Raw genomic sequence first — 26170 nt, 5'->3', positions numbered from 1 at the left:
AATAAAAAGAATTTACAAAAAAAATAAAAAATATTACGGTGCATATAGACATCCCTATCCTGTTACTTGTAGTCCAGGTGACAATCAGGCTGTGCATAAACTACCAACTATTACAGCAGAAAGGGGACCTGTTTGGAAATTTTCTCTTGATACCCCTTTGTTCCTCGTTTTTGTCTCAGAAGTTTTATTGAAGTAAATGTCAGTATACAATCCAACAGTACAAGTTCCATAAAAATTGTTGGCAGGCATAATCCGACATATATTATCACATTCCACAAGTATGAATGAAAATACTTATGCAGTACAACATTTCTGCTGTTTACCACGACCCTCCCCCCTTTACCTAGTCTCCTACCATCGTTATCTGCAGTGCGCTAGCCCGGAGTCAACAAGAGTCAACTATAGTTTTAGAGAAACAGTCTATTCAGGACCAAATCTACCGGCCCAGCCCATAGAGTGTTGCATTTTTCTGGGCGACCCCTGTGCTGGAAGATGTACTTCTCAGGGTGCAGAGTGTCCCCCATTTGAGTTGTTCACTCTCTGAGTGGGAGGTTCTGTTCCTTTCCAATGTCTAAGGATACGTTTGCGTGCCTGAAAGAGTTCTCTGGCTATGGCCAGTTTAGGGATTTGGAGAGGTTGTCTAGAATGCCTAACTTACAGGGCTTAGGATCTATTGGAACCTGGACCCAAAACACCTTATTAATGGTAGCTACCACCCCTGACCAGTATAGATGGAGCTTGGGGCATTGCCACAATAGATGTATGAGGTCACCATGGTCTCTGGAGCATCTAGTGCACTCTTGAGTTTTCTCTCAGTTTTCTCTCAGACCCATCCTCCACAGTCTTGCGGGGGTAAGATCTATCCGCAACACTATGTACAATTGGGACAGGTGCTGTGCCACGTTGAGAGAACACAGCTGAACCGCCTGCAGTGCCTCCTCACACTGTTCGTCCTCAAACGCTCCCACATCACTCTTCCACAGGAGTGTCATATTGGTCGGGAAGCCATTCAAGTGTGTGGATGTAAGCATGGCGTAGCACCAGGATATAAATCTCTTAAAGTGAGAGACCTTTGTCATATAATGAAAGATGGGGGACAGGACCCATAGGGATCCCTCTGATTGCGATCGGACAGCGTGATGTAGTTGTAGATATGGGAAATACATTGACTAGGGAGGTTAAATTCAGTCTGCAAAGACAAGAAGTGCAGTTTGCCACTGGAGAAGATGTGTACCAGGTGTTTGACCCCATACCGCTTCCATCTCGTACCACACTGCAAGGATTGCAGCTCCTTATAATGCCTGTTATCCCAAATAGGACTATGACCCATGAATCCGGTAACATCTTGTAGCTGTCTGGCCTTGTTCCACACCTCCTGCATCAACACGTAGGTGGGAAAAAGCTTGTTGGATTTAGCATAGGCCAGATCTTCCAAGGCCGTGGCTACACTGTACCTCCCCAGGACATGGTGCATTAAAGCTGTGGTTGGGTCCCCTGTCCCCCCACGGGCAAAGCCCAAGGAGTGTTGAGGCAGCGAAGGGGTGCAGGTGCCTGCGGATTGAAGATGGAGGCTAGAAGACACTGGATCCTCACGGAGGAAGAGGTGTAGACTGGTCACCGGAGGTATTCAGCGGAAGCCAAGCAGGTATGAGGAAAATACTGCACGTCAGGAACAAGCAAGGTTGGCAACTGGCTGGCAACGAGGTACAGGAACGGAAGGCAGGTACATAGTCAAGGACGAGCAGAGGTCTGGTAACGTGCTGGCAGTGAGATACAAAATCAGGAAGCAAGCCGAAGTAGAAAGTCCAAGCCGATGTCAGTAATAATCCAGGAAGTAGTAAGCAGGGATTATCCAAAAGAATAGTCGAGCAAGCTGGGTAATCAGGAACAAGGTCACAGGTACAAACAACAATCAGGTATCTCAGGGACAAGCTGAAGACGATCCAGCACTGGTATCAGGTCAGGATCCTGTTTATATATGGTGACATGTGCCAGGATTGGTGGACGTGGTTGTGCGTGCGTGAGTATGCACATATGTTCGGTTTGCTCGAGTGCGTACACGTGTTCGTATTGGCGTGTGCGTGCGTCCATTCGTTCCGGAACTCGTTCGCCTCTGATGGGGACACTGCGCATGGCCCTTGGAACGAAAATAAACTGCTGCTACACGGGGACAGACATTTATACGATGAGTTCCCTGACAGTGCCCCCCACTTAAGGGCAGCCTCCGGATGCCTCTTCGAACCAAACCTTGAGAGTGATGAAAGGCCCGTATAAGCCTCTGGGCATGGAGGTTTGCTTCGGGCTCCCAGTAATTTTCTTCAGGATCAAAGCCTTTCCATTTGATTAAATATTGGTTTTGTCCTTATCGTTTCCTGTAATCCAAAATGGCTTTGATCTCGAACTCCTCCTCCCCATCTACCATCACAGCTTCTGGAGGTCCTATCTCACGATCTGGAAAGGAATTGGGTACATCAGGTTTAAGTAATGAAGCATGGAACACAGGATGGATCCTGAATGAGTCGGAAGTTCAAGTTCATAGGCTACTGGATTGATTTTCTTCTTCATTGGGAAAGGCCCCAAATATCTAGGTCCCAATTTTTTTTTTCAAATAACGTTTTATTCACCATCAGTGAAAACAGAGGCATAGAAACAGTACAGTAGTGCAATAAGAGACAATCACATATAGGGCTATACAGAAGTAAATATAGGTATGTGACAGGCAGCAGCTGAGCACAAACATGTGCCATAGAGTCCAGTGTTTCGGGCGATGGAGTGTCACGGGGCGGGGGGCACCAAAAATCAGCCATCCGCCCCATAGCCCCCATGACCCAGTACGTGCTGCCCAGTGGCCTAAACCAAACATACAATGCATAGCAAGTGAGAATCGCTATAAAAACTATAGAGATGAGAAAGAAAAACAGAGAAAGGGGAAAGAAAAGAAAGAAAAGAAAGAGGAGAAAGTGCCAGAAATCCAGGTCGTCATGCCTCACCCATTTCGCCCCTAGTCTTCCCGCAGTCGCCATCTCTCCCATATTCGGTCGAATTCCTCCAGCCTGTCCCTCAATCTGGCCGTCATCTTCTCCATTAATTCTACGTCCTTAATCCTGGAGTAGAGGGCCTCCATGGATGGGGCCAGTCTACTCTTCCAGTTAAGGGCTATTAGACAACGAGCTGCAGTAAGGATATGCCGCAGAAGCTGCCGAGACGGCTTAGCCATCCGCGGTTGGGACAGGCCAAAAAGATAGAACTTGGGCGTAAACGGGATAGGCACCTCAAATACCCGGCCAAGGAGCTGTTGGGTTGATGTCCAGAATGGGGCTATCAAAGGGCAGGCCCAATATATGTGAAGTAGGGTGCCTCTGTCCTGAAGGCAACGCCAGCATCGATCAGAGGCAGAGGGGTAGATTTTGTGGAGCACGGCTGGGGTCTGGTACCAGTGATAGAGAATTTTGTAAAAATTTTCCTTGTAAAGTGTGCACAAGGAGGATTTGGCCGCTTGCCTCCACACCCCCTGCCAAGCTTCGAGGGGGAGTTCCTCACCCAGCTCTCTTTCCCATCTCAGCATATACTTGTGCTTGCCCTTTGTGGGAAAGTGGTGCGCGTTAAGGATGCGGTATATGTCTGATATCATGCCCCGACGGGTTCCGCCCCTCAAGTATGAGCAGTTCAAATGGGGTGGGCGGGGAAAATTGGAGTCTCGGAGCTATTGTTTGCGCAAAATGTCTGATCTGTAGGTAACTGTAGAACGTCCGTTGGGGGAGGTCGTGTTTAGTCTGTAGGTCCGAGAAAGACAGCAGTTTTCTCGATCTGGGGTCCACTAGGTGTCCCAGATGAAATAGCCCCCGGGACGCCCAGGGCCAAGACATCTGGTGAGTAAGGCCGTCCGGGAGTTTAGGGTTACAAAGAAACGAGGTTAGCAAGGATGCCTCCGAGTGGAGCCTGTGTTCCCGGGAGATTTTCCTCCAGAGCTGATTAAGCTGGACCATCGGCCCCAGTAGGCGATTCGTATCAACCTGTGTGTCCGTGCCCCAGAGGAGGCTATTCGGGTGCATCGGGGCTAACCATAGCTTCTCTATCTCCGACCATTTGTTGTATGACCACTGCGTGTACCATGAAACTATAGCCCGTAATTGCGTTGCTTGGTAGTACCTAACCAGGTCGGGGAACGCCAGACCCCCATCCGAGCGCGAGGCAATCATAACAGAGGCGGGAACCCGATGCTTTTTATAGTTCCATAGGAACTTCAGTAAGTCCCTCTGGAGCATACGGAGGTGCGCGTAGGGGATCGGGATTGGGAGCGTCTGGAATAAGTAAAGAAGTTTGGGGAGGATCACCATTTTAATAGAGGCGAGCCGCCCTAAGAGCGATATTTGGTGAGCCTTCCATTTATGGAGAAGTGCCCTGATCTCCCTATAGAGGGGGGGGAAGTTGGCCTGGTAGAGGGTGTGAAAGGAGGGGGTAATAAGAACCCCCAGGTATTTTAGAGAGGAGTTCTCCCATCTGTAGGGAAACACCGCTCGTAGGTGGGCCTCTTCCGTCGCTGGCATATTAATCGGGAGGGCCACTGATTTGGAGGCATTGATTTTGTATCCCGAGATCTCCCCGTATCGCTGCAGCTCCGCACTCAAGATGGGCAGGGATGTCCTAGGCTGAGTCAGGGTGAGGATGACATCGTCAGCGAATAAAGATATTTTAAATTCCCTATCCCGAACTAAAATGCCCCTGATATCTGGATTGCTTCTAATGGCCTCCGCCAGGGGCTCTACACAGAGAGCAAACAGCAAAGGAGAAAGGGGGCAGCCCTGGCGGGTGCCATTGGCAATAGAGAAGGTTGGAGATGTAGCATACGGCGTTTTAACTTGCGAGGTGGGGGTGGTATAGAGGTGCTGTATTGCTTGCAGGAAAGGACCCTGAAATCCCATGTGGCGTAAAGTCGTCATCATGAAAGGCCAGCTCAGACGATCAAATGCCTTTTCTGCGTCTAAACTCAGAGCCAAGGAGGGGAGAGCAGTCTTATTAGCTACATCTGTTAGGTCGATGACTTTCCTAGTGTTATCACCCGCCTGTCTGCCAGGTACGAAGCCCACCTGATCCTTATGGATCAGAGCCGGAAGAATCGCGTTAAGGCGATTCGCTAAAATTTTTGTAAAAATTTTCAAATCTGAATTCAATAGAGCAATAGGCCTGTAGCTGGCACAGAGAGTCGGGTCCTTGTCTGGCTTCGGAATGACAGAGATAAAGGAGGCCAGCATCTCAGTTGGGGCCGGGGTGCGCGCTAGGAAGGAGTTGAACAACTTGGTCATATAGGGACTCAGGATAGGTAGGAATGTCTTATAATACTCGTATGGGAATCCGTCAGGGCCTGGGGATTTGTGAGCCGGAAGCGCTTTTACAGTCTCCAGCAGTTCCTCATCTGTAATTTGGGCGTTAAGGTCGTGAAGGTCCGAGTCCTTCAGTCGGGGCAGTGTCAAGTTTTCCAGGTAACTGTTAATGCGGGCAGTCAATGCGGGGGAGGGTGGATTATGGGGTATATCCTGTTTATTATAGAGATCAGTGTAGAAGGCCGCAAATGTGTCCGCGATGGCCTGTGGATGAGACAAAAGGTCCCCTTTATTGGTTTTGATTTGGGAAGGCGTAGAGGCTTGTGTATGATCAGCCAGTTTCCTAGCCAGCAGGGTATGTGCTTTATTCCCCTTATCATAATAGAGCTGTCGCAGACGGACAAGCGCCTTCTCCACTGATCCCAGAGCAAGATCCCTTAGAGTCATTCTCGTCTGTACGATTTTCTTAATCAGTGTCAGGGAAGGGGCTCCTTGGAGCTTAGCCTCGAGGGTCTTCAATTGACCTTCAGCCAGCAGCCTGGCGGCCTGTGCGTCTCTCTTCAGTGCCGAGGAGAGGGCAAGGCAGCGACCCCGTATAACGGCTTTGTGGGCTGCCCACAAGGTGGGGGGGGTAACGTCTGGAGTGTCATTTTCAGCAAAGTACAGTTGGAGTGAAGACTCCAGCTCCGCTTTGGACGGGAGATGCTGCAATAGGTAATTATTCAGTCGCCAGTTGCAAGGCTTGCGAAGCGGGACCCCAATGTCTAGCGTCATGGTTATCGGGGCGTGGTCAGACCAGGAAATAGGTAGGATGTGTGCGGAGCGGACAGCCCTCAACGTGTGATTGTTTACGAAAAAGTGGTCAATGCGTGAATGAGTGCGGTGGGGGGCCGAGTAGAACGTATATTGGCGGGCTTGGGGGTGCAGGGTTCGCCAAACGTCAAACAAGGCTCGTCTTCTGGTGATCTGGCGAAACAACTTGGAGTCCCTCAGGACTCTGGGCTGAGGCGCCTGTGGGTTTCCCACATGGCGGTCCTGTGGGACTGACTGAGCAAGGTTGAAGTCCCCCCCTATCACCAGAAGCTCGGAGTGTGTTTTAAAAAGGCGGGACAAAACTCCTGACAGAAAACGGTGCTGGCGTGCATTAGGGGCATAAAGGGCACACAGGGTGAGGGCCTGCGTGTGCCAGGTACCTCGGAGTATGACATAGTGGCCCTTTGGGTCTAGGTATGTCGACGTGCATGTAAAGGGGGAACCCTTCCGGATAAGTATAGCCACCCCCGCCCGCTTGCGTGTACTAAAGGCCTGAAAGACCTGGGGGAAATGTCTAGAGGCAAACTTAAAGGAATCGCCCTGGTTAAAGTGAGTTTCCTGGACCATGACTATGTCCGCCCCAGATTGCCGGAATTCCCGAAGCGCAAGATGGCATTTCTTGTTGGAGTTTAACCCATGGACATTGAGCGACAGTATCTTAGCCATAGTCAGGGGGGTGGTCGGGGGTAGTCATACTTAGCTGAGACCGATGAAGTGACGAATGTCCCGGGGAGAGAGGCGACCGTCGGGGAAGGACTGGCGACCAAGACGACTTCTGAGCGATATCCACACAGTGGGCGGGGTAGAGAGAAGACCTGGAAAAGAAAGGAAAGAGAGAAACACAGACAAAGAACATAACCAGCGTTTAGCTGTAACGTATACTAGGTCCGGGTGCCCTACAGGGACACCGAGCCTAAACGGTTCCAATAGGTCTCCTGGCCCGGAAACACCAAAAAAAAAGGGGGGGGGGGGTCCGGGCAGGTAGACGCCAACAGTTAATAGTCTCTGGAGGAACCAAAGGGTGGAATGAACCACGGGGGGGATCAGTAACCTGGGAGTCGAACTGCTCTCGGACTCTTCCTAGGCCAGCCCTAGGTAAAAGACAGTTCCAAGTAGAAACCTTGTAAAGCTCAGGCCCTCGGGGGAGGGAGTGGGGAGCAGACCCTATGTGGGGAGAAAAAAGTGAGAGAGAGCACTCTGGGGAGGACAAAAAAGAGAAAAAAAGGAGGAAAGCGGGTCAAAAATAAGCTGCAGGGAGTTCCCCCGGCGGGGGATTCCATGTCATTTGTGCGTAGGTGATCTGCGATCCGGGTCCGGTCCTCTGTGTCTCTTGGCCGAGGGTACCTTCTGCCAGAGCACTGGCGGGGGTGGCGGGGAGGCTATCAAGTCCCAGGCCGGGAGTTTAGGGACCGGTATGCCCAGGGTGTCACAAAAGGAGTCGAGGTCCTCCGGGTAGCGAAGAGAGGCCGATTTCCCTTGATGTCTGGCCGTGAGGCAGAAGGGGAAACCCCATCTGTATGGCATGTTCCTGTCTTGCAAGGTGCGGAGGAGAGGCTGCAGCATCCTACGTTTTTGGAGGGTTATCCAGGAGAGGTCCGGGTACACCTGGATCGGGGCGTTATCAAACATGAGGTTGCGAATTGATCGGGATTTGGACATAATGTCTTCCTTGAGGGGGAAGGAGTGTATCCTGCAAACAACATCTCTTGGTTTGGAAGCAGGGCCTTTAGGACGTAGAGCCCGGTGTGCTCTGTCCATCTCAATATGTTTGGCCGGGTCCTCTCCCAGCATTTCGTTAAATAGCGTTTGCAGGGAAGTCTGTAGGTCCTCGGGTCCATCCGACTCCGGGAGTCCCCGAACACGTATGTTGTTCCTGCGACCTCTATTATCTAGGTCCTCTACATGGCGCTGCATGTCCCGCAGGAGGAGGCGGTGATCCGAGTTCTCCAGTTGGGTGCGGTGTACAGCCATTTTAGTCTCCTGAATTTCTTCCTCCACCATCTCGACCCTTTCAGCTAGGTGTTTAAGGCCAGCGTGCAGAGTCTGGATTTCAGCTCGGCAGGTGGCTTTCACGTCTGCCACCAGTTGTTTGAAGTCGTCCTTAGTTGGGATAGCGGTCAAATATGCGTGCCAGGGGGGGTGTCCGTCCCCATGTCGCTCCGTGGGGAAGCGGGGACTCGCAGGACAGTGGGGGGGGACGGTGGGGGGAGCCTCCCTGTGGGGGACCCGAGGCCGTGGAGGGGGGCCAGGGGGACAAAGGGTGTCCGTGGTCCGGCCAGGATGTAGCGTGGGGAGAGAGAGTCATAGGGTCCGGAGAGGCCCCTTGGGACCGTGGGGAGCGGGGGTGGGCTACTTGGGCATAAGAAAGGCGGGCAGTGTCCTGGCCTCTGACTGCGCTGGAGTCCCGGGAGCGGGGCTGTCTCTGGGCCTTGGGGGGGGCGAGTGGCCTCAAGGCATCTTGGGGCCCTACATCAGAGAGGGGGAGAGCTACTGCTATCGCTCGGCTGGGGAGGCCTTGGGGATCTCCTGTGGCTCCTGAAGAAACGGGGGTAAAGGACCCTCTCATCTCTGGGTCCGAGGCCGTTCGCAACAGACGGGGGAATGCTTCTGAGCATTGTGTGAAGGGCAGGTGGGGCTGCAGGATGGCAGTATGAGTCCCTGGAGAGGTGGGGGAGGAGGCGTGGGGGGGATGCTGCTGACTCACCCCTTGTGCTGATGCATCGTGCAGAGGCTCCTGTTGGGCCCTCCGGCCATCCCAGGATCCCGTGTGGCCAGGAGGGTAGAGAGGCTCTGTGTGCCTGCGCTGGGCCTCCAGGCTTGCAGGCTCCACGCCGTCCGTACGGCCTAGGCCGGATCGCGGCCTGCTCACCCCCGCGGCCTGGATACGGCCGGAATCACACGGGGGGTGTCCCATGTCTTCTATCTCCCATGGGGGGTCCACTGCAGACGGGTGCAGGTGCACCTCTCGGCGTTCGCCCATCAGCGGCGGCGGCGGTGGGAGGTCCCGCGGCATCGCGGTCGGGTCGTCCGGCGCCATCTTGCGGCCTTCGCCCGGCGGGAGCACGGGCGGCTGGAAGTATGACTTCAGGGAGGATGACGGGCCCGGGGGTGGCTGGGATGATCCCCGGGCAGACGAGGACCTGGTGGCTCGCGATCTCCCCATCGTGCTGTGCTATAAAACCCCCGAGATAGGCCGTTGTAGCGCTGGGCTGGAGGAGAGCTCTCACTCACAGCGTCCTTCCAGCTCGGCTTCCGGTCACGCCCCTAGGTCCCAATTTTTTAGAGGGACATGCCAGTTTCAGGTTCTCGGTTGAAAGCCTTGCACGATCACTGACCTTTAAGTCCAATTCCCCCCTCCTCTTCTTGTCAAAGAATCTTTTATTGTCCCCTGTGCCTTGGAAATGGTTTCCTTAAGTACCTGATTGTTGGTAACAAAGAAATTCAGCCTACCCTGGACAGCTGGTACAGAAGATAGGTGGTAATGAGGCCCAATCCTTCTGGGAAAAGGAAATTAAACAACGTAAGTACTGCTCCAACGTTTGGTTAGTACGTTCTGTCTGCCCGTTGGTTTGGGGATGATAGGCTGAGGAAAAATTACGTTTAATACCTAGTGCTTCACACAACGACTTCCAGAATTTCAACGTGAATTGAACTCCACAGTCAGAAACAATATCACTGGGAATTCCATGGAGCCTAACGACTTTTTTAATGAATATTCTGGCTGTCTCAGTTGCAGATGGAGTTTCTTTCATGGGAATGAAGTGTGCCATTTTAGAAAAACGATCCACCACTACAAAGATAGTTCAACAATAAAATCCATTGCGATTTTATCCCACAGTCTTTCAGGAATAGGTAGTGGTCTCAACAGTCCCCATGCTTTATTTTTGCTATTCTTATTTCTGAGGCAGGTTGGACAAGAGTTGACATAATCCCTACAGTCCTTTGCAAGATTTGGCCACCAGAAGTGTCTTTGAACTAGGTTTATAATCTTGTGACCACCAAAGTGACCTGCCAGGGGATAGTCATGACAGACCTGTAGGACGGAAGTGCGGAGATCTTGAGGGATGAAAAGTTTATCTCTCGCCCAGAAGAGTCCATCCTTCTCTTGGAGGTTTGTATCTGGAGAGACTGATGTTCCTCGGGAGGACTGACGAACCTGTGACAAGAAACTAGGTTGGGTTAGTAAGAAATTTCTAGCTTGCAGGATAGTGTCCGGAGGAGATGAAACTTCAGTCTCTCTGAACATGTGGGATAACGCATCAGGTTTACTGTTTTTGGATCCTGGTCTGTAAGTTATATGGAAATTAAAATGAGAAAAGAAAAGAGTCCATCTCGCTTGCCGGGGTCTGAGACGTTTGGCCCTTCTGAAATACTCTAAATTTTTATGATCTGTGAAGATCAATATTGGGTGTGTTGCCCCTTCCAGGAGGTACCGCCATTCTTCTAAGGCTGATTTTATTGCCAGAAGTTCCCGATCCCCCACATCATAGTTCCTTTCCGATACGCCTAGTTTTTTTTAGAAAAGAAAGCTACAGGGTGCATTCAGGACTTATGCCCTTGGAGTTGGGACAGAATGGCTCCTACAGCATTTTCTGATGCATCCACTTCCAGGGTATAAGGCAAGGCAGGGTCAGGGTGTTTTAGTATTGGGGCGGATGTGAACAGTCCTTTTATTTATCAAACGCAGCTTGAGCTGCAGCAGTCCATTGAAACCGACTTTGTTTTCTTGTGAGTTGTGTGATAGGCACTATAATACTGGAGAAATTCTTGATAAATTTTCTATAGAAATTAGAAAAACCAATGAAACGTTGTACCCCTTTCTTGTCGGTTGGAGGTGGCCAGGACAAAATGGCTGAAACTTTCTGAGGGTCCATTGCCACACCCTCAATCGATATCACCAGGTCGAGAAAGTGAATGGTCTGGCGTTCGAACTCACATTTCTCGGCTTTAGCATAGAGTCCATTTTGCCTTAGTCTGAGAAGAACCTGTTTTGCATGGTCACGATGTGCTTCTAGAGAGTTCGAAAATAGGAATGGGAGGATGATTCGGGACCTTAGGCAACATCCATGTGGGAGGAATTTGACTGATTCTCTCAGATCACTGTTCCCTTAGGTGACGATCTATTTGAACTGATACTTGGATCAGGTCATACAAAGAACTGGGAACTCCGACACAGGCCAACTCATCTTTTAGAGCCTCGGAAAGTCCAATGCGGAACTGGTAACAGAGGGCAGTGTCGTTCCACTGAGTATCAGAACTCCACCGCCTGAAGTCCGTTACATAGTCCTCTACGGGTCTACGACCCTGCTGGAGAGCATGGAGACTGGCCTGTGCAGTTGTGGCACGCTGAGGGTCATCATACAACTTGGCCATTTCATTCAAAAAAGAGTCCATAGTATCTAACAGAGGGCTGGCCTGTTCCAATAAGCGGTGAGCCCAGGTTTGGGATTCCCCCTGAAGTAATGAAACAATGAATCCCACCTTTGTGCTTTCCAGGGAGAAGGTACGAGGCTGTAGCACAAAATATAACTGGCAAGCATTCCTGACACGGAATTTACGGTGATCAACGGAAAACCTCTGCAGGTGCAGATGCTGAAGTTGCCGGACAGAAGGACCGAGATGCTGTGGCCCCTTGAGAAGCAGCGGTGCTTGATGTCAATGACTCCACTTTCTGCTCAAGATGGTGATAACCATCTTGCAGGCCCTGGACTGCTTGGGTAAGGGCAGAGATCTGTTGGCACAAGGCTTCCAAAGGTGAGGCCCCCCTGTTGGACTCCATTATGGCTGGATCGTACTGTCACGTACCTTACAGCGGAGTCTGACTGCTGGGGGTGGCCTCTTGCATGGTTCCGGTCTCAACACCCCTGGAAGTGGGGACAGGGAGTGTTGAGGCAGTGAAAGGGTGCAGGTGCCTGCTCTCCAGCGGATTGAAGAAGGAGGCTAGAAGACACTGGATCCTCACAGAGGAAGAGGTGTAGACTGGTCACCGGAGGTATTCAGCGGAAGCCAAGCAGGTATGAGGAAAACATTGCTCGTCAGGAACAAGCAAGGTTGGCAACTGGCTGGCAATGAGGTACAGGAACGGAAGAATCGGTTTGCGCGAGTGCGTCCACGTGTTTGTATTGGCGTGTGCGTGCGTCCGTTCCGGAACTCGTTTGCCTCTGACAGGGACACCGCACATGGCCCTTGGAATGAAAATAAGCTGCTGCTACACGGAGACGGACATTCACATGGTGATTTCCCTGACAGTAATAAAGCCAAGGGTTGGGTAAAGCCAGACCCCCACGCTCTTTTGTTTTTTGCAGTTGCTCGAGCTTGACCCTCTGAGGTTTATTAAGCCAAATAAAGGAGCAGAACAGCGAGTTTATGATGTGAAAAATGTAAGCGGGACAACCATGGGAGTATTGTGCAGGATGTAGAGGAGCTGTGGCATAAAAAACATTTTTATGAGGTTCACTCTTCCTACCAGTGACATTTTAAGCTTGGACCATATTTTGGTTTTATCCCTTATTCGACCCAGTAGTGGTGATATATTGAGGGTAACGTAATCACGGGGATATGAGGTAATATGCATCCCCAAACATTTAAAAGAGGAGGTCACAAGAACATTTTGTAGTATGCCACCCTGTCCGCCAGCCAAAGAGCCTAGCCATACGATTGAGGATTTGGTCCAGTTGATCACCAAGCCCGAAAATGTGCCAAACTTGGTAATGACTGCCATAGCCTCTCTCAGGGAATCCGACGTGTCTCACAAAAGTAACATAGCGTCGTCAGCATAGAACATGAGTTTTTCCTGCATCTTGCCATATATGAAGCCACAGATTTAGGAGTTGGAACGGATCATGGCAGCAAGCGGCTCAATGGCAATGGCAAACAAAATAGTGGGTAAAGGGCAGCCCTGTCATGTGCCTCTATGTAAAGGAAAAGGCATGGATACACATCCTGCCTCTCTAATGGCTGCCTGTGTGGAGCTGTATAATAATCTTGCCCATGATAGGAAGGTGGGACCAAACTCAAAAGTATGCATGGTGGCCCACCAGTATTGCCATTCTAAGCAATTGAAGGACTTATGGGCGTCCAGTGACAGGAGGGCCCTATTCCCCATATTCCATTGTGCCTCTTTAAAAAACAAAAAATAAGTTGTTTCAAGGGCCTGCATTCAAGTACACTTAAGTGAGTCTGTGTATGTAGGGAACATGATTAAGGACATAATATTTAAAAAGAAAAAGTTACATTTTTTACCGGTTTATTCAGCTGCATCTCGTCTTGTTGCATTTGCAATAATGTCCTTAAAACTCTTTTTCTTGCAATCTGATGTGTCTGAATATTTGAAAAAATTTGCTGATTAACTGCAGCAACACAGATTACCACACAACTGTTATTTCTGGTTAATTAAACAAAAATCAGGCTTAAGCTATCACTGAAATGGCTAGTAAAATTCTTTAAGTGTTCTGCTCTTCAAGAGCCTGCTCTTAATCTATTCACTGAGATATACCCTGCTGTACAAAAGTTTTATGCAGGTGTAAAAAAATGCTGTAAATTAAAAATGTTTTCAGAAATAGAAGTGTTAATAGTTCCTTTTTGTTTAATTAACAAAATGGCAATTGCTGTATATGGACAGTTAAAAAATTCAAATCAAATCAATTTTTGGTGTGGCCAGTTGCCTTCAAATCAGAATTAATTCTTCTGGGTACAATTTCATACAGTTTTTGAAGGATCTCAGCAGGTAGGTTGTTCCAAACATCTTGGAGAACCAACCACAGATCTTCTGTGGATTAAAGGTCTGCAGAATCCCAGTAATTTCACCTTTTATAATTCCTTATTGACAAGGCTGGGGTTAAACATGATTTATGGTTCTTTGAAGCCAAATAAAATTACTTTGTTTGCTTGATTGTGTTTTGCTAGGGAGGGAGTCGGTGGCTGGGACTGGTTGTAATGAGACACATAACCTCTAAAGTGAAGATAGTGTGACATAGTTGTGAACGCTCAGGTCAATGCCCCGTTAGCTGTTCAGTTTTTTGGGGGTCAGACCTGTTTCTAAAAAACCCAATGGACTGACAGACCATTTTGCTATATTTGGTAAACTTTGCTGACTTACCACAATGGTTGGTCTTTTCATTCTCATTTGAAATAGAAGTGATATCCATACTTTGGCATTCACAATCTGTATACAAACAGAGTACTTGAAATGAGCAATATACATTTTTAATAACTTGCAAAATGTCTAAACAAAGTTATTTTTGTCACATAAAAAAGAAAAGCCTGAAAAAGCAAGACAAGCAAAAGAAAAGTCAAAAATCTCTACAATGTATCTCTTAGGTCCATTCACAGAAACAGAAGACACGAGTGCAGGCTTCACAGTGACCGATCACTGTGATAGCCAATCAGAGGCTATCACAGCAATCAGGTGACCCGGATTTGGACATTTTGGGTTCCAATCTTTAGAACGGGGGCCCAGGGCTCTTGATAAGACCGTGGTCTCTGTACTGGGAGCACACCATGCAGTGCGCTCCCAGCACAAAGGGAGATACGCAAATACGCGACCCCACAGAAAAAAATACCTGTGTGTACGGTCAGCACGAAGAGGTTAATATTATCTAAATTCTATCTGCTGCAAACAGCACATTCTCACTTTCATTAAGGTCCTGTGCTGACTGGCTATGGGCTACTGTCGACTAACTAATGTAGCCATTTTTAAATCTACTTTCTGTATTTGACTTCAGCCCCAGAAGATTTGGCTGCTCAATGACCAGGCCATTTTTTGTGATACGGCTGTGCGTCGCTTTAACTGACAATTGCGTGGTCGTGTTAAGTTGTACCCAAACAAAATTGACATCCTTTTTTCCCACAAATAGAGCTTTCTTTTGTTGGTATTTGATCATATCTGGGGTTTTATTTTTTGTGCTATAAACAAAAAAAGAGTGAAAATTTTGAAAAAAAAACACATTTTGTACTTTTGGCAATAATAAATATCCCTGTAAGGTAACCTTAGTTTCGCCCAGGGGAGCCAATCTGCCACAGTACAACTGTGACGGCTGGTCAGGAAGGGGTTAACAGTGCTGTTAGAATCTTTTCTCTAGACATTATACTTCTCATCTTCTGACTGACAAGAGTATTTGACTGAATATAGAACATCTGCACATAATCTCTCATGTGTAGACTAAATAGTCAAGGACTGGAGGAGAAATTGAAGAATTAGAGAAAGTGAAGGAATTTCTTGGATAACTAACAGCAAGCTTTAACCTTAAATTCAAACCACTGCCACCATATCAGAAATAATGTATTTATCCCCCCAAAAATAATTTTCTTCGGATATATCTTGATATCTCAATATTAACAACAAATATATATTAGGTTAATGCAAAATTATATATATATATATATATATATATATATATATATATATATATATATATATATATATATATATATATATATATATATATATATATATATATATATATATATATATATAAATATATACACACACACACACACACACACTATATTACCAAAAGTATTGGGATGCCCGCCTTTACATGCGCATGAACTTTAACGGCATCCCAGTCTTAGCCCATAGGATTCAATATTGAGTTTGCCCACCCTTTGCAGCTATAACAGCTGCAACTCTTTTGAGAAGGCTGTCCACAAGGTTTAGGAGTGTGTCTATGGGAATGTTTGACCATTCTTCCAGAAATGCATTTGTTTGGCCAGGCACTGATGTTGGTCAGGACCTTGCTTTGTGCACTGGTGCGCAGTCATGTTGGAACAGGAAAGTGCCATCCCCAAACTGTTCTAACAAAGTTGGGAGCATGAAATTGTCTAAAATATCTTGGTATGCTGACGCTTTTGAAGTTCCCTTCACTGGAAATAAGAGGCCAAACCCAAACCCTGAAAAATAACACCATACCATATGCCACCGCCATCAAATGATTTGGACCAGCGCACAAAAGCAAGGTCCATAAAGACATGGATGAGTTTAGGGTGAAGGAACTTGACTGGCCTGCACAGAGTCCTGACCTCAACCCAATAGAACACCTTTGGAATAAATTAGAGTGGAGACTGTTAGCCAGGCCTTATTGGCCGCACAAGTGCCTGACCTCACAAATGTACTTCTGGTAGAATGGTCAAACATTGCCATAGACACACTCCTAACCCTTGTGGGCAGCCTTCCCAGAAAAGTTGATATTGTTATAGCTGCAAAGGATGGGCCAACTCAATATTGAACCCTACGGACTAAGACTGGGATACCATTAAAGTTCATGTTCGTGTAAAGGCCGGCATCCCAATACTTTTGATAATATAGTGTTTCATAATGAATGCTTCAACCAAGCTACAATCTAAAGCTGGCAGTAAGGATAATTGTACATACTGTCTAAAGATGCATACTCAGGTGCCACACACCCATATGCTCATGTACCTAATTAAAGGTGACTATTTAGCAGCTGGTTTTCATAGTGCAGCTGCTGTTGAGTAGTGCATGTTTCACACAGAATTTCACTATTTCAAAGCCTATCCACAGACAAAAGATCATTGTTCCATGATCCAGTTGGTAAAGAACAGATCAGGAAATGTCTAAGGCTAGTTTTGCAGTGGGGCATCAGCAGTAATGCGCGGCTAGGTTTAGCAGAGCTTTACTGCTGTTTAAGTGCCGTCACTAGCGGGGCACTTTTGAACCCCCAGAAGGGGTTAAAAGAGCACAAAAAGCACCTCTACCAAATTCGTTTTGGCAGCACTGCCCATAGATTTCAATGGGCAGGGCAGTTTAGGAGCGGCGTATACACTGCTCTTGCACTGCACCAAAGATGCTGCTTGCAGAACTTTTTTTCCCATCCTGCAAGCGCACCATTCCAGTGTGAAAAACACTCGGGCTTTCACACTGGGGCTGCAGTGGAGGCAGTTTTCAGGTGCTTTACAGGTGCTATTTTTAGCGCTAAAGCGCCTGAAAACCGCCCCAGTGTGAAAGGGGTCTAAATGTGAACACACCAATCAGCCATAAATGTATGCCCACTGGCAGGTTAAAGCGGTAGTAAAATCTTTACTTATACCTACAGGTAAGCTTACAATCAGGAGTAGCTGTAGGTACAATGAATATCTCCTAACCGCGCACCATTTAGGAAATATTCTCATCGGCAATAGCTGATGATGTCACCTGCGAATGTGCAGTGATGCTCTGTATTCAGGGCACACAGTGTGCGGGGGAATGCAGGCAGCATTCTCCCACTCGCATACGCGGCAGTGACACCATCATGGCCCTGGCCATTTGAAAGGGAAGATTCAAGTGCTTGTGCACTGGGCTCTGTTTGAAAGGAAAGACTGGCACATTATGGTTTAAATATGCAGGGGGCCCAATTTTTTTTCGGTGGTGTATTAGTGCTTTAAAGTGATATTAAAAGCTATGTTTTTTAAAACAACATGCCATACTTACTTGCTCTGTGCAGTGGTTTTGCACAAAGCGGCCCAGATCCACCACTTCTCAGCTCTCCTGACACCCCCCCCTGCCGAGTGCACCCGAGCCACTGCTCTGCCTGTCCATTCAAACACAGGACTGTGGCTAAGCACCACCCACTCCCTCTCCTCATTGGCTTACTGACTTTGAGAGCAGCGGGAGCCAATGCCAATGCCGCCCTCTGCCATCTCAGCCAATGAGGAGGGAGAGTCCCAGGAGAGCTGAGGCTCTCGTGCACATCACTGCTTCGGGATGGGCCTTGGGTAAGTATAAGGCTGGGGGAAACTGCTGTACACAGAAGGTCTTTTATCTTAATGCATAAAATGCAATAAGGTAAAAATACATTCTGCCTTTAGAACCACTTTAAGTGAATTACACTGATTAAGTGATTAACACTGATAATCACTTCAAAAATAAGATTGAGAAAATTAGTCTTGAGATCTCCATTTTACAGATATCTAGGGCTGAAACAACTAATTGATTAATCGACAACTAATCGATTATGAAATTAATCGATTACTATTTTCATAATCGATTAATCGGCCAGTAACATAGAGGGGTTAAAAAAAAATGAGCCCTTTATAGTACAAAAAGAGCAAATAATAGCTACTGTAAATATTACTCTCACTGTTCTACAGTTAGGCCCCTTTCACACGGGATGGATGAGTAATGATCCGCCCCGTGATGATCCGCTCGCTCAGCGGGGATCGCTCCATTGTCCCCGCTGAGCTGGCTGCGGACAGGGCGGTCTCCGCACACTGTGCGGGGACCGCCCTGTCAGCTCTCCGCTCTCCTCTATGGGGATCGGATGCGCACGGACCGTCTGTCCGTGTTCATCCGATCTGCAGACGGATAGAAAAATAGGATTTTCCTCCGTCTGCAGAATCGGACAGTAGCGGAGGCGGACGAAATCGGGTGTCTGCGGATGTTCATCCGCAGACACCCGCTATCCCATAGGGATGAATGTATGCCCGTATTTCATCCGCAAACGGATGGATGAAATACGGACATATCGTCCGCATGTGTGAAAGGGGCCTAAAAAAATGAACCCCTTACAGTAGTGATTATCTGCTTTTTTCTACTATAAAGGGCTAATTTTAGTTTTTTTAACCCCATTATGTTACTAAACATCTTAGACCTGGTTCACATCTATGTGTTTATTGGTGCTTTTTGCAGAAATGCACTACAGTTCATTTACATGATTTCCTATGGGACACCTTCATATCTGAAAGGGTCAGGGACTTTTGAACGCAAAATTGTGCTTTTATTTGTTCAATATACTTCAATGGAGAAGCTGCAGAAAAGGATGTAATGCGTTTTTGCAGCAATTTGTGTTTTTTAGTCTGCCCAAAAAAAAAGCAAAAATGCAAATTGCCGTAAAATCACGTGCACAAAAATCAAAACGCACAGCAAAAAGTACTGCAGAAACAGATCAAAAGCAAACTGAATAGGTGTGTACCGTGCCTTATGCTGGCCACATGGATCATTTTTTCAAATGAGAATATTCACACGAAAAATCTTTGTACATTCGCTGAATGAAAGACCTGTGCCCACAGCCAATGGGCACATGATCATCATACCTGGACCATGGAGCAATGCAAAAAAGTGGCCTGGTCTGATGAATCATATTTTTTTACATCATGTGGATAGCTAGGTGTGTGTGCATCGATTTCCTGGAGAAGGCATGGCACCAGGATGCAGTATGAGAAGAAGGCAATATTGGCAGGGGCAATGTGATGCTTTGGGAAATGTTCTGCTGGGAAACTGTTCGTCCTGCCATTCATGTGGATGTTACTTGACACATACCACCTACCTAAACATTGTTGCTGACCAAGTACATGGAAACAGCATCCCCTGATGGCAGTGGCCTATTTTAGCAGGATAGCACTCCCTGTCACCCTGCAAAATTGTTCAAGAATAGTTTGAGGAACACAACAAGTTTGAGGCCCCCAAATTCTCCTTATCTCAATACAACTGAGCAACTGTGGGATGTGCTGGAAAAACAAGTTCAATCCATGGAGGTCCCACCTTGCAACTAACAGGTGTTATAAGATCTGATACTGATAGCTTGGTGCCAGATATCACAGCATACCTTCAGACGTCTAGTGGAGTCCATGCCTCAACAAGTCAAAGCTGTTTTAGCAGCAAAAGGGGGACCTTCCCAATATTGGGTGGGTGGCTATAGAGGTATGACTGATCGGTGTATATGTCTGTGAAAACACTGAAACACCCATAGACATCCTCTGGCTAACCTATTTTTGAGGGGGGAAAATGTTAAATGAATATCCATAGATAAATACGTATGCAATTATTTCTGAAGTGTCTGCTTGGTGTATAAAGCAAAAGAGTGGTGCATGTTTAAATAAAGATTGTTATCATTTGCTAAAAAAGTGAGTGAGTGCTACAGGTAAAGCTAGCTACAACCAAACATTACAGTATACTTGCTTATTTTGACACTGGTAAAAGCAGTTTCAGAGTGGTCTCTAGTAAATGCTTCTTGGTAGCTCAACCTCGACCCTCTCAAATGCAACCTACAATTCAGCTATATCTATGTAAGATGCACTCACTTCTGCTAAGCTTTTTGGGGTTGATTTATTAAAGGCAAATAGACTGTGCACTTTGTAAAGTACAGTTGCAAGGGCATTTGCTCCAGAGCTTAGTAAATGAGGGGATGCTCTATTCACTTCCATCATCAAATCATTCATGGGCAAGCAAAAATGTGTTTTATTTTCCTTGCATGTGATTTTTGTTTGCAAAGTGAAGCTTCACCTCATTTACTAAGCTCTGCAACAAAATCCCTTGCAGAGAGCAACTGTAGTTGCAAAGTGCACAGTCTATTTGCCTTTAGTAAATTTAACCTAATGCCTTTTAGAATATGGAAACCAAGCTTTTCGAAGGTATACGCTCGTGACTCTTAGGCCACGTACACACGGGCGGACTGTTCGCCCAACTTTGTTCGTCAAACAATCCGACAAACAGTCCGCTCAAAATTTGCATGAACGGACTTGACCACACACGATGAACGAACAGTCCGCTGAAAGCGTGCGCGATGACGTGAACGGCACGTACGACGGGACGAGAAATACGACGTCCAATACACTGCAATGCAACCTTCGCCGTGTAAATCCTTTCTGAGCATGCGCGAAACTTAGTTTGTTGAACAAGCCTACACACGAGCGGACTGTCCGCTGAAACCAAGTTTCAGCGGACTGTCTTACGGAAATTCCGAAAAACTTTGTTCGCCAGACTGTCCGCTGAAACTGTCCGCTGAAGCCCACACACGAGCGGACTGTCCTCTGAAACACTGTTCAGCGGACAAAGTTGGGCGAACAGTCCGCCCGTGTGTACGCGGCCTCAGTCTTCTAGTTATGCTTTGATAAATATTTTTAGCTCACCTGTTTTGCTTAGTAAATTATTGCCTTCTGAATTTTCCAAAGAACCTACAATACAAACTGAGAGCATATATATTATATATTTTATAAATATAACAGTAATACAGAACAGAGTAATGAAAACTAGTAAATGTGCCAAATTTAGAATATTTAATAGAAAAGAATTATGGAAAAGGTAAAATAAAAGACATACGAAAGAAGAAGAATTCCTGCATTAAACTGTTATTGTTGGGGCAAACATTTTAAGATTTAAAAAAGTAATGAAGATGTGCATTGTTCTTGACAGGATTATATGTTCAAACAAGAGGAACCTTATGCAAACATACAGCATATAGTCCTAAATTCCACTCCCAAAACATCCCAATAAGTGGCATCACACAGTGTCATTAAAACGGTGCAGGCTGAAGTAAGGTCAAAGAGCAGCACAAAAAAAAAAATGCATACCACAAACAGGGACAATGAGTTTCCACCTAAAGTTTAGATGATGGATCATTGTATTAAGTGTGCAATGTTAATAAACATTCAAGCAAAATGAAAAAGGGGAAGGAGATTCCAAAACAAAAAATACAATAAATACTGTAGCAACATATGACCAAAAACGAAATGACCACCGGGAGACAGGATCACACATGTGCCAGAAGAAACAAATGAAAAAATGAGTCAGTAAGCTGCAGCCAAACACACTGAAACTGAGCATGTACTATGAGAAAGGTATACATTATCCATTTCAAATAAAAAATATGCCATTATTTTTTTTTTTTTGCACTGGAGTCACGTAACCATACTTCTTGCCTGAGATGTTGCTCTTGCCTCAACCCAAGTAAGAGCCTTGGGTCATTTTTCTTTTAGACCTAGAAACAAAGATTCTATCTTCTAGTTCTCTAGATTGGTTTAGGTGCTCCAGTGCCATTGAAGGTAATCTCTATATTCCATGCATTTTAAAAATAGACTGAACTGTTCCTTCTCACAGGTTAAAAATATATTTCTTGTACACTACTGTACTAAATAGTTCTTTCAGAAAAAAAAGTGTTAATAGTTTATTTTTTATCCTTTAACAAAATAGAATATAAATGAACCAAAGATAAATCCAAATCAAATCAATATTTGGTGTGACCCTTCGCCTTTAAAACAGCATCAATGCTTCTAAGTACACTTGCACACATTTTTTTGAAGGAACTCAGCAGGTAGGTTGTTCCAAACATCTTGGACCTTCTGTGGATGTAGGCTGCCTCAAAAACTTCTCTCTCTCTCTCCATGTAATCCCAGACAGACTCAATGATTTTGAGATCAGGGCTCTGTGGGGGCCAAACCATCACTTCCAGGACTCCTTGTTCTTCTTCTGAACATAGCTCTTAATGACATTGGCTGTATATTTGGGGTCATTGTACTGCTGCAGAATAAATATGGGGCAATCACACTCCTCCCTGATGATATGGCATGATGGATAAGTATCTCTCTGAATTTCTCAGCACTGAGGACACCATTGCTTCTGACCAAATCTCCAACTCAATTTGCATAAATACAGCCCCAAACTTGCAATGAACCTCCACCATACTTCACAGTTCTCTTCAAACACTCATTGTACTGCTCTCCAGCCATTCAGAGAAAAAACTGCCTCCTGCCACAGCCAAAAAAAATATCAGTTCAAAGCACCTGCTGCCTTTTTTCTGCACCCCAGTTCCTATTGTGGGGGAATGTTGGAATTATTTGTTTAGTCGACTATATTGATTGCTTATCGATCAATGAACAACCGTGCCTCCAATGAAATAAAAATGTATTAACCACTTGACAACTGGGCACTTAAACCACCTTCCTAACCAGACCAATTTTCAGCTTTCGGTGCTCTCACATATTGAATGACAATTACTCAGTCATGCAACACTGTACACATATGAAATTGTCCTTTTTTTCATATAAATAGAGCTTTCTTTTGGTGGTATTTAATCACCGCTGGGTTTTTTTGTTTTTGCGCTATAAATCAAAAAATACAGAAAAAAATAAATAAAAAATCGTTGTTTCTGTTAAAATTTATTGACGAGTATTGCACATTATTGCAGAGTATTGCACGCTATTGCAGAGTATTGCACAGTATGTGCACAGAGCAGCACTGTGGGCACTACAGATCCAGCCCACAGCACTGCTAAAAACAATCTCTGCCCTCTCCCCTCACACTGTACAGATCGGTTCAGAGAGGGGAGTGAGGAACCAGCGTCATGACATGACGCCGGTTTGTTTACAAGTGATCGGTCATGGATGTTTGCGGGAGCGCGCCCCAGGGGGCACGGGAGAACAACATTCTGGGAAGATGTCCCACGGACGTCCACCCAGAGTAAGCCGACTGCTCTGTAGCCATCTTTTGGCTATGGCCCGGTCGACAAGTGGTCAAATATAAATATGCTGACATATTATTTATTCCCAAGATACTTTGCCCAATGCAGAAGGTCTTTGAATAACACAATAAAATTGGGTGTATGTATGGACTGCGGACTGTAAAAATGTATTTATAACAATTTATAACAAATAATTTATTTTACAGAAGTCACTTTACAAACACCATATATAACAGTCAGCTTGGGATATGAACAAGAGCAAGATTTTGCAATGAATATATCTCCTACAACCTACAGTCAGGTCCAGAAATATTGGGACATCGACACAATTCTAATCTTTTTGGCTCTATACACCACCACAAGGGATTTGAAATGAAACGAACAAGATGTACTTTAACTGCAGACTTTCAGCTTTAATTTGAGGGTATTTACATCCAAATCAGATGAACAGTGTAGGAATTACAATAGTTTGTATATGTGTCTCCCACTTTTTAAGGGACCAAAAGTAATGGGACAGATTAACAATCATTCATCAAACTTTCACTTTTTAATACTTGGTTGCAAATCCTTTGCAGTCAATTACAGCCTGAAGTCTGGAACGCATAGACATCACTGGGTTTCATCACTGGTGATGCTCTGTTAGGCCTCTACTGCAACTGTCTTCAGTTCCTGCTTGTTCTTGGGGCATGTTCCCTTCAGTTTTGTCTTAAGCAAGTGAAATGCATGCTCAATCGGATTCAGGTCAGGTGATTGACTTGGCCATTGCATAACATTCCACTTCTTTCCCTTAAAAAAACTCTTTGGTTGCTTTCACAGTATGCTTCGGGTCCTTGTCTATCTGCATTGTGAAGAGCCATCCAATGAGTTCTGAAGCATTTTGCTGAATATGAGCAGATAATATTGCCTGAAACACTTAAGAATTCATCCTGCTGCTTTTGTCAGCAGTCACATCATCAATAAATACAAGAGAACCAGTTTCATTGGCAGCCATACATGCCCATGCCATGACACTACCACCACCATGCTTCACTGATAAGGTGGTATGCTTTGGATCATGAGCAGTTCCTTTCCTTCTCCATACTCTTCTCTTCCCATCACTCTGATACAAGTTGATCTTGGTCTCATCTGTCCATAGGATGTTGTACCCGAACCTATGAAGGCTTTTTTAGATGTTGTTTGGCAAACTCTAATCTGGCCTTCCTGTTTTTGAGGCTCACCAATGGTTTACATCTTGTGGTGAACCCTCTGTATTCACTCTGGTGAAGTCTTCTCTTGATTGTTGACTTTGACACACATACACCTACCTCCTGGCGATTGTTATTGATCTGCCCACATGTTATGAATGGTGTTTTCTTCACCAGGCAAAGAATTATTCTTTCACCAACCACAGCTGTTTTCCATGGTCTTCCAGGTCTTTTGGTGTTGCTGAGCTCACCGGTGCATTCTTTCTTTTTAAGGATGTTCCAAACAGTTTATTTGGCCACACCCAATGTTTTTGCTATCTCTCTGATGGGTTTGTTTGTTTTTTTTCAGCCTAACGATGGCTTGCTTCACTGATAGTGACAGCTCTTTGGATCTCATATTGAGAGTTGACAGCAACAGATTCCAAATGCAAATAGCACACTTGAAATTAAATCTGCTCCTTGTAAATGGGATACTGAGGGAATAAGGCCGCGTACACACGGGCGGACTGTCTGACGGACTTGGTCCGCTGAAACGTGTTTCAGCGGACAGTCCGCTCGTGTGTGGGCTTCAGCGGACTTTTTCAGCGGACAGTCTGGCGGACTAAGTCTTTTGGAATTTCCGTAATATTGTCCGTCCAACTTTGGTTTCAGCGGACAGTCCGCTCGTGAGTAGGCAAGTTGGACGGACTAAGTATGACGCATGCCCAGAAAGGATTTACAGGGCGGACAGGGCGGAAGCGCTCGGTCTTGTAAAACTAGTGTTCTTATTGAAGCTAGCATATTCGTCATGCTGCTAATTTTGTGTTTTTTTAATATAGCCCATTCTTTTCTTCTTCATAATGCAAGAAAAGTGAAGTAGCTTTGCTGCTTATATTCACACAGAGTTATCCCAAATGTTTTTATTCATCCTCATCCTATGATTAATATTCCAATTTTATAAAAATATAAAAAATAAATAAAAATAAATATATATATATATATATATTTTAAAAAATTATAGAATTTATATATTACTATATATTTTTGGAACTACTATTGTCAGTTAAAAATTATTATTATTATTTTTTTTTTTTGTTTTGTGGGGGGGGGGTTTGAAACAAGATGGACTTGCGTTTTTTTTGGCCAAGCAGGACTATGTAAGTAGAGATAGATAGATAGATAGATAGATAGATAGATAGATAGATAGATAGATAGATAGATAGATAGATAGATACTCAAACCAGCATTTTAGCTTACACATGATTGAATGTTCAAAATCAGCAGAGCTTCCCCTCATTTCAAATGTTAAGCCTCAAATTTACAGCGACTGCACTTCCAAGTGCACTTGCAGTGCTTTAAAAATTGCACTTGAAGTTAGCATATTTCTATTAACATGAACGTGTGTTTTGTAAATAACCCCCAGAGTCTTTTGACATGTACCTGCCTACTCACAAATAAACTCTGTTTTTTTAAGCCAAAATAACAAAAAAAAAAAACATACAATATTTTTGGAAATAATAAATATTTATTTTTCGTCAGAACAAAACTAAATCAAGAGGGAGGCAACACTGGAGACAATTTTGAAGTTTGTGAAGCCTTTTGTCCCCCAGGCACACATCAAGTGAGTGGCCACCAAAATTCAGAACCTGTGTAACATGTAAATAGGGAGCACAACATGGTCCTAGAATCCCAAAGACCAGGA

At 45.7% G+C, this 26170-nt stretch overlaps 1 protein-coding gene across 2 annotated transcripts in view; it reads right to left on the bottom strand.

Annotated features, from left to right (window-relative positions):
• Window positions 1-26170, bottom strand: part of TEX14 (testis expressed 14, intercellular bridge forming factor) — a 758047-nt gene that overhangs the window by 660 nt on the left and 731217 nt on the right. For both annotated transcript variants that reach the window (XM_077482232.1, XM_077482233.1), the window contains exons 25-27: window positions 20979-21035; window positions 14233-14298; window positions 13377-13454 (exon numbers count right to left, since the gene is read on the bottom strand). In XM_077482232.1, coding sequence (XP_077338358.1) covers window positions 13381-13454; window positions 14233-14298; window positions 20979-21035 — 197 coding nt within the window. In that variant the 3' untranslated portion in view covers window positions 13377-13380. The remainder of the gene's footprint in view (window positions 1-13376; window positions 13455-14232; window positions 14299-20978; window positions 21036-26170) is intronic.

The sequence above is a fragment of the Lithobates pipiens genome, unplaced genomic scaffold (genome assembly GCF_037356315.1).
Source record: "Lithobates pipiens isolate NorthernLeopardFrog02 unplaced genomic scaffold, aLitPip1_a1.2 Scaffold_16, whole genome shotgun sequence".
In the NCBI taxonomy this organism is placed as follows: domain Eukaryota; kingdom Metazoa; phylum Chordata; class Amphibia; order Anura; family Ranidae; genus Lithobates; species Lithobates pipiens.
Note: the sequence above shows the minus strand (reverse complement) of the source record. Positions and strands in the feature narration are given on the sequence as shown.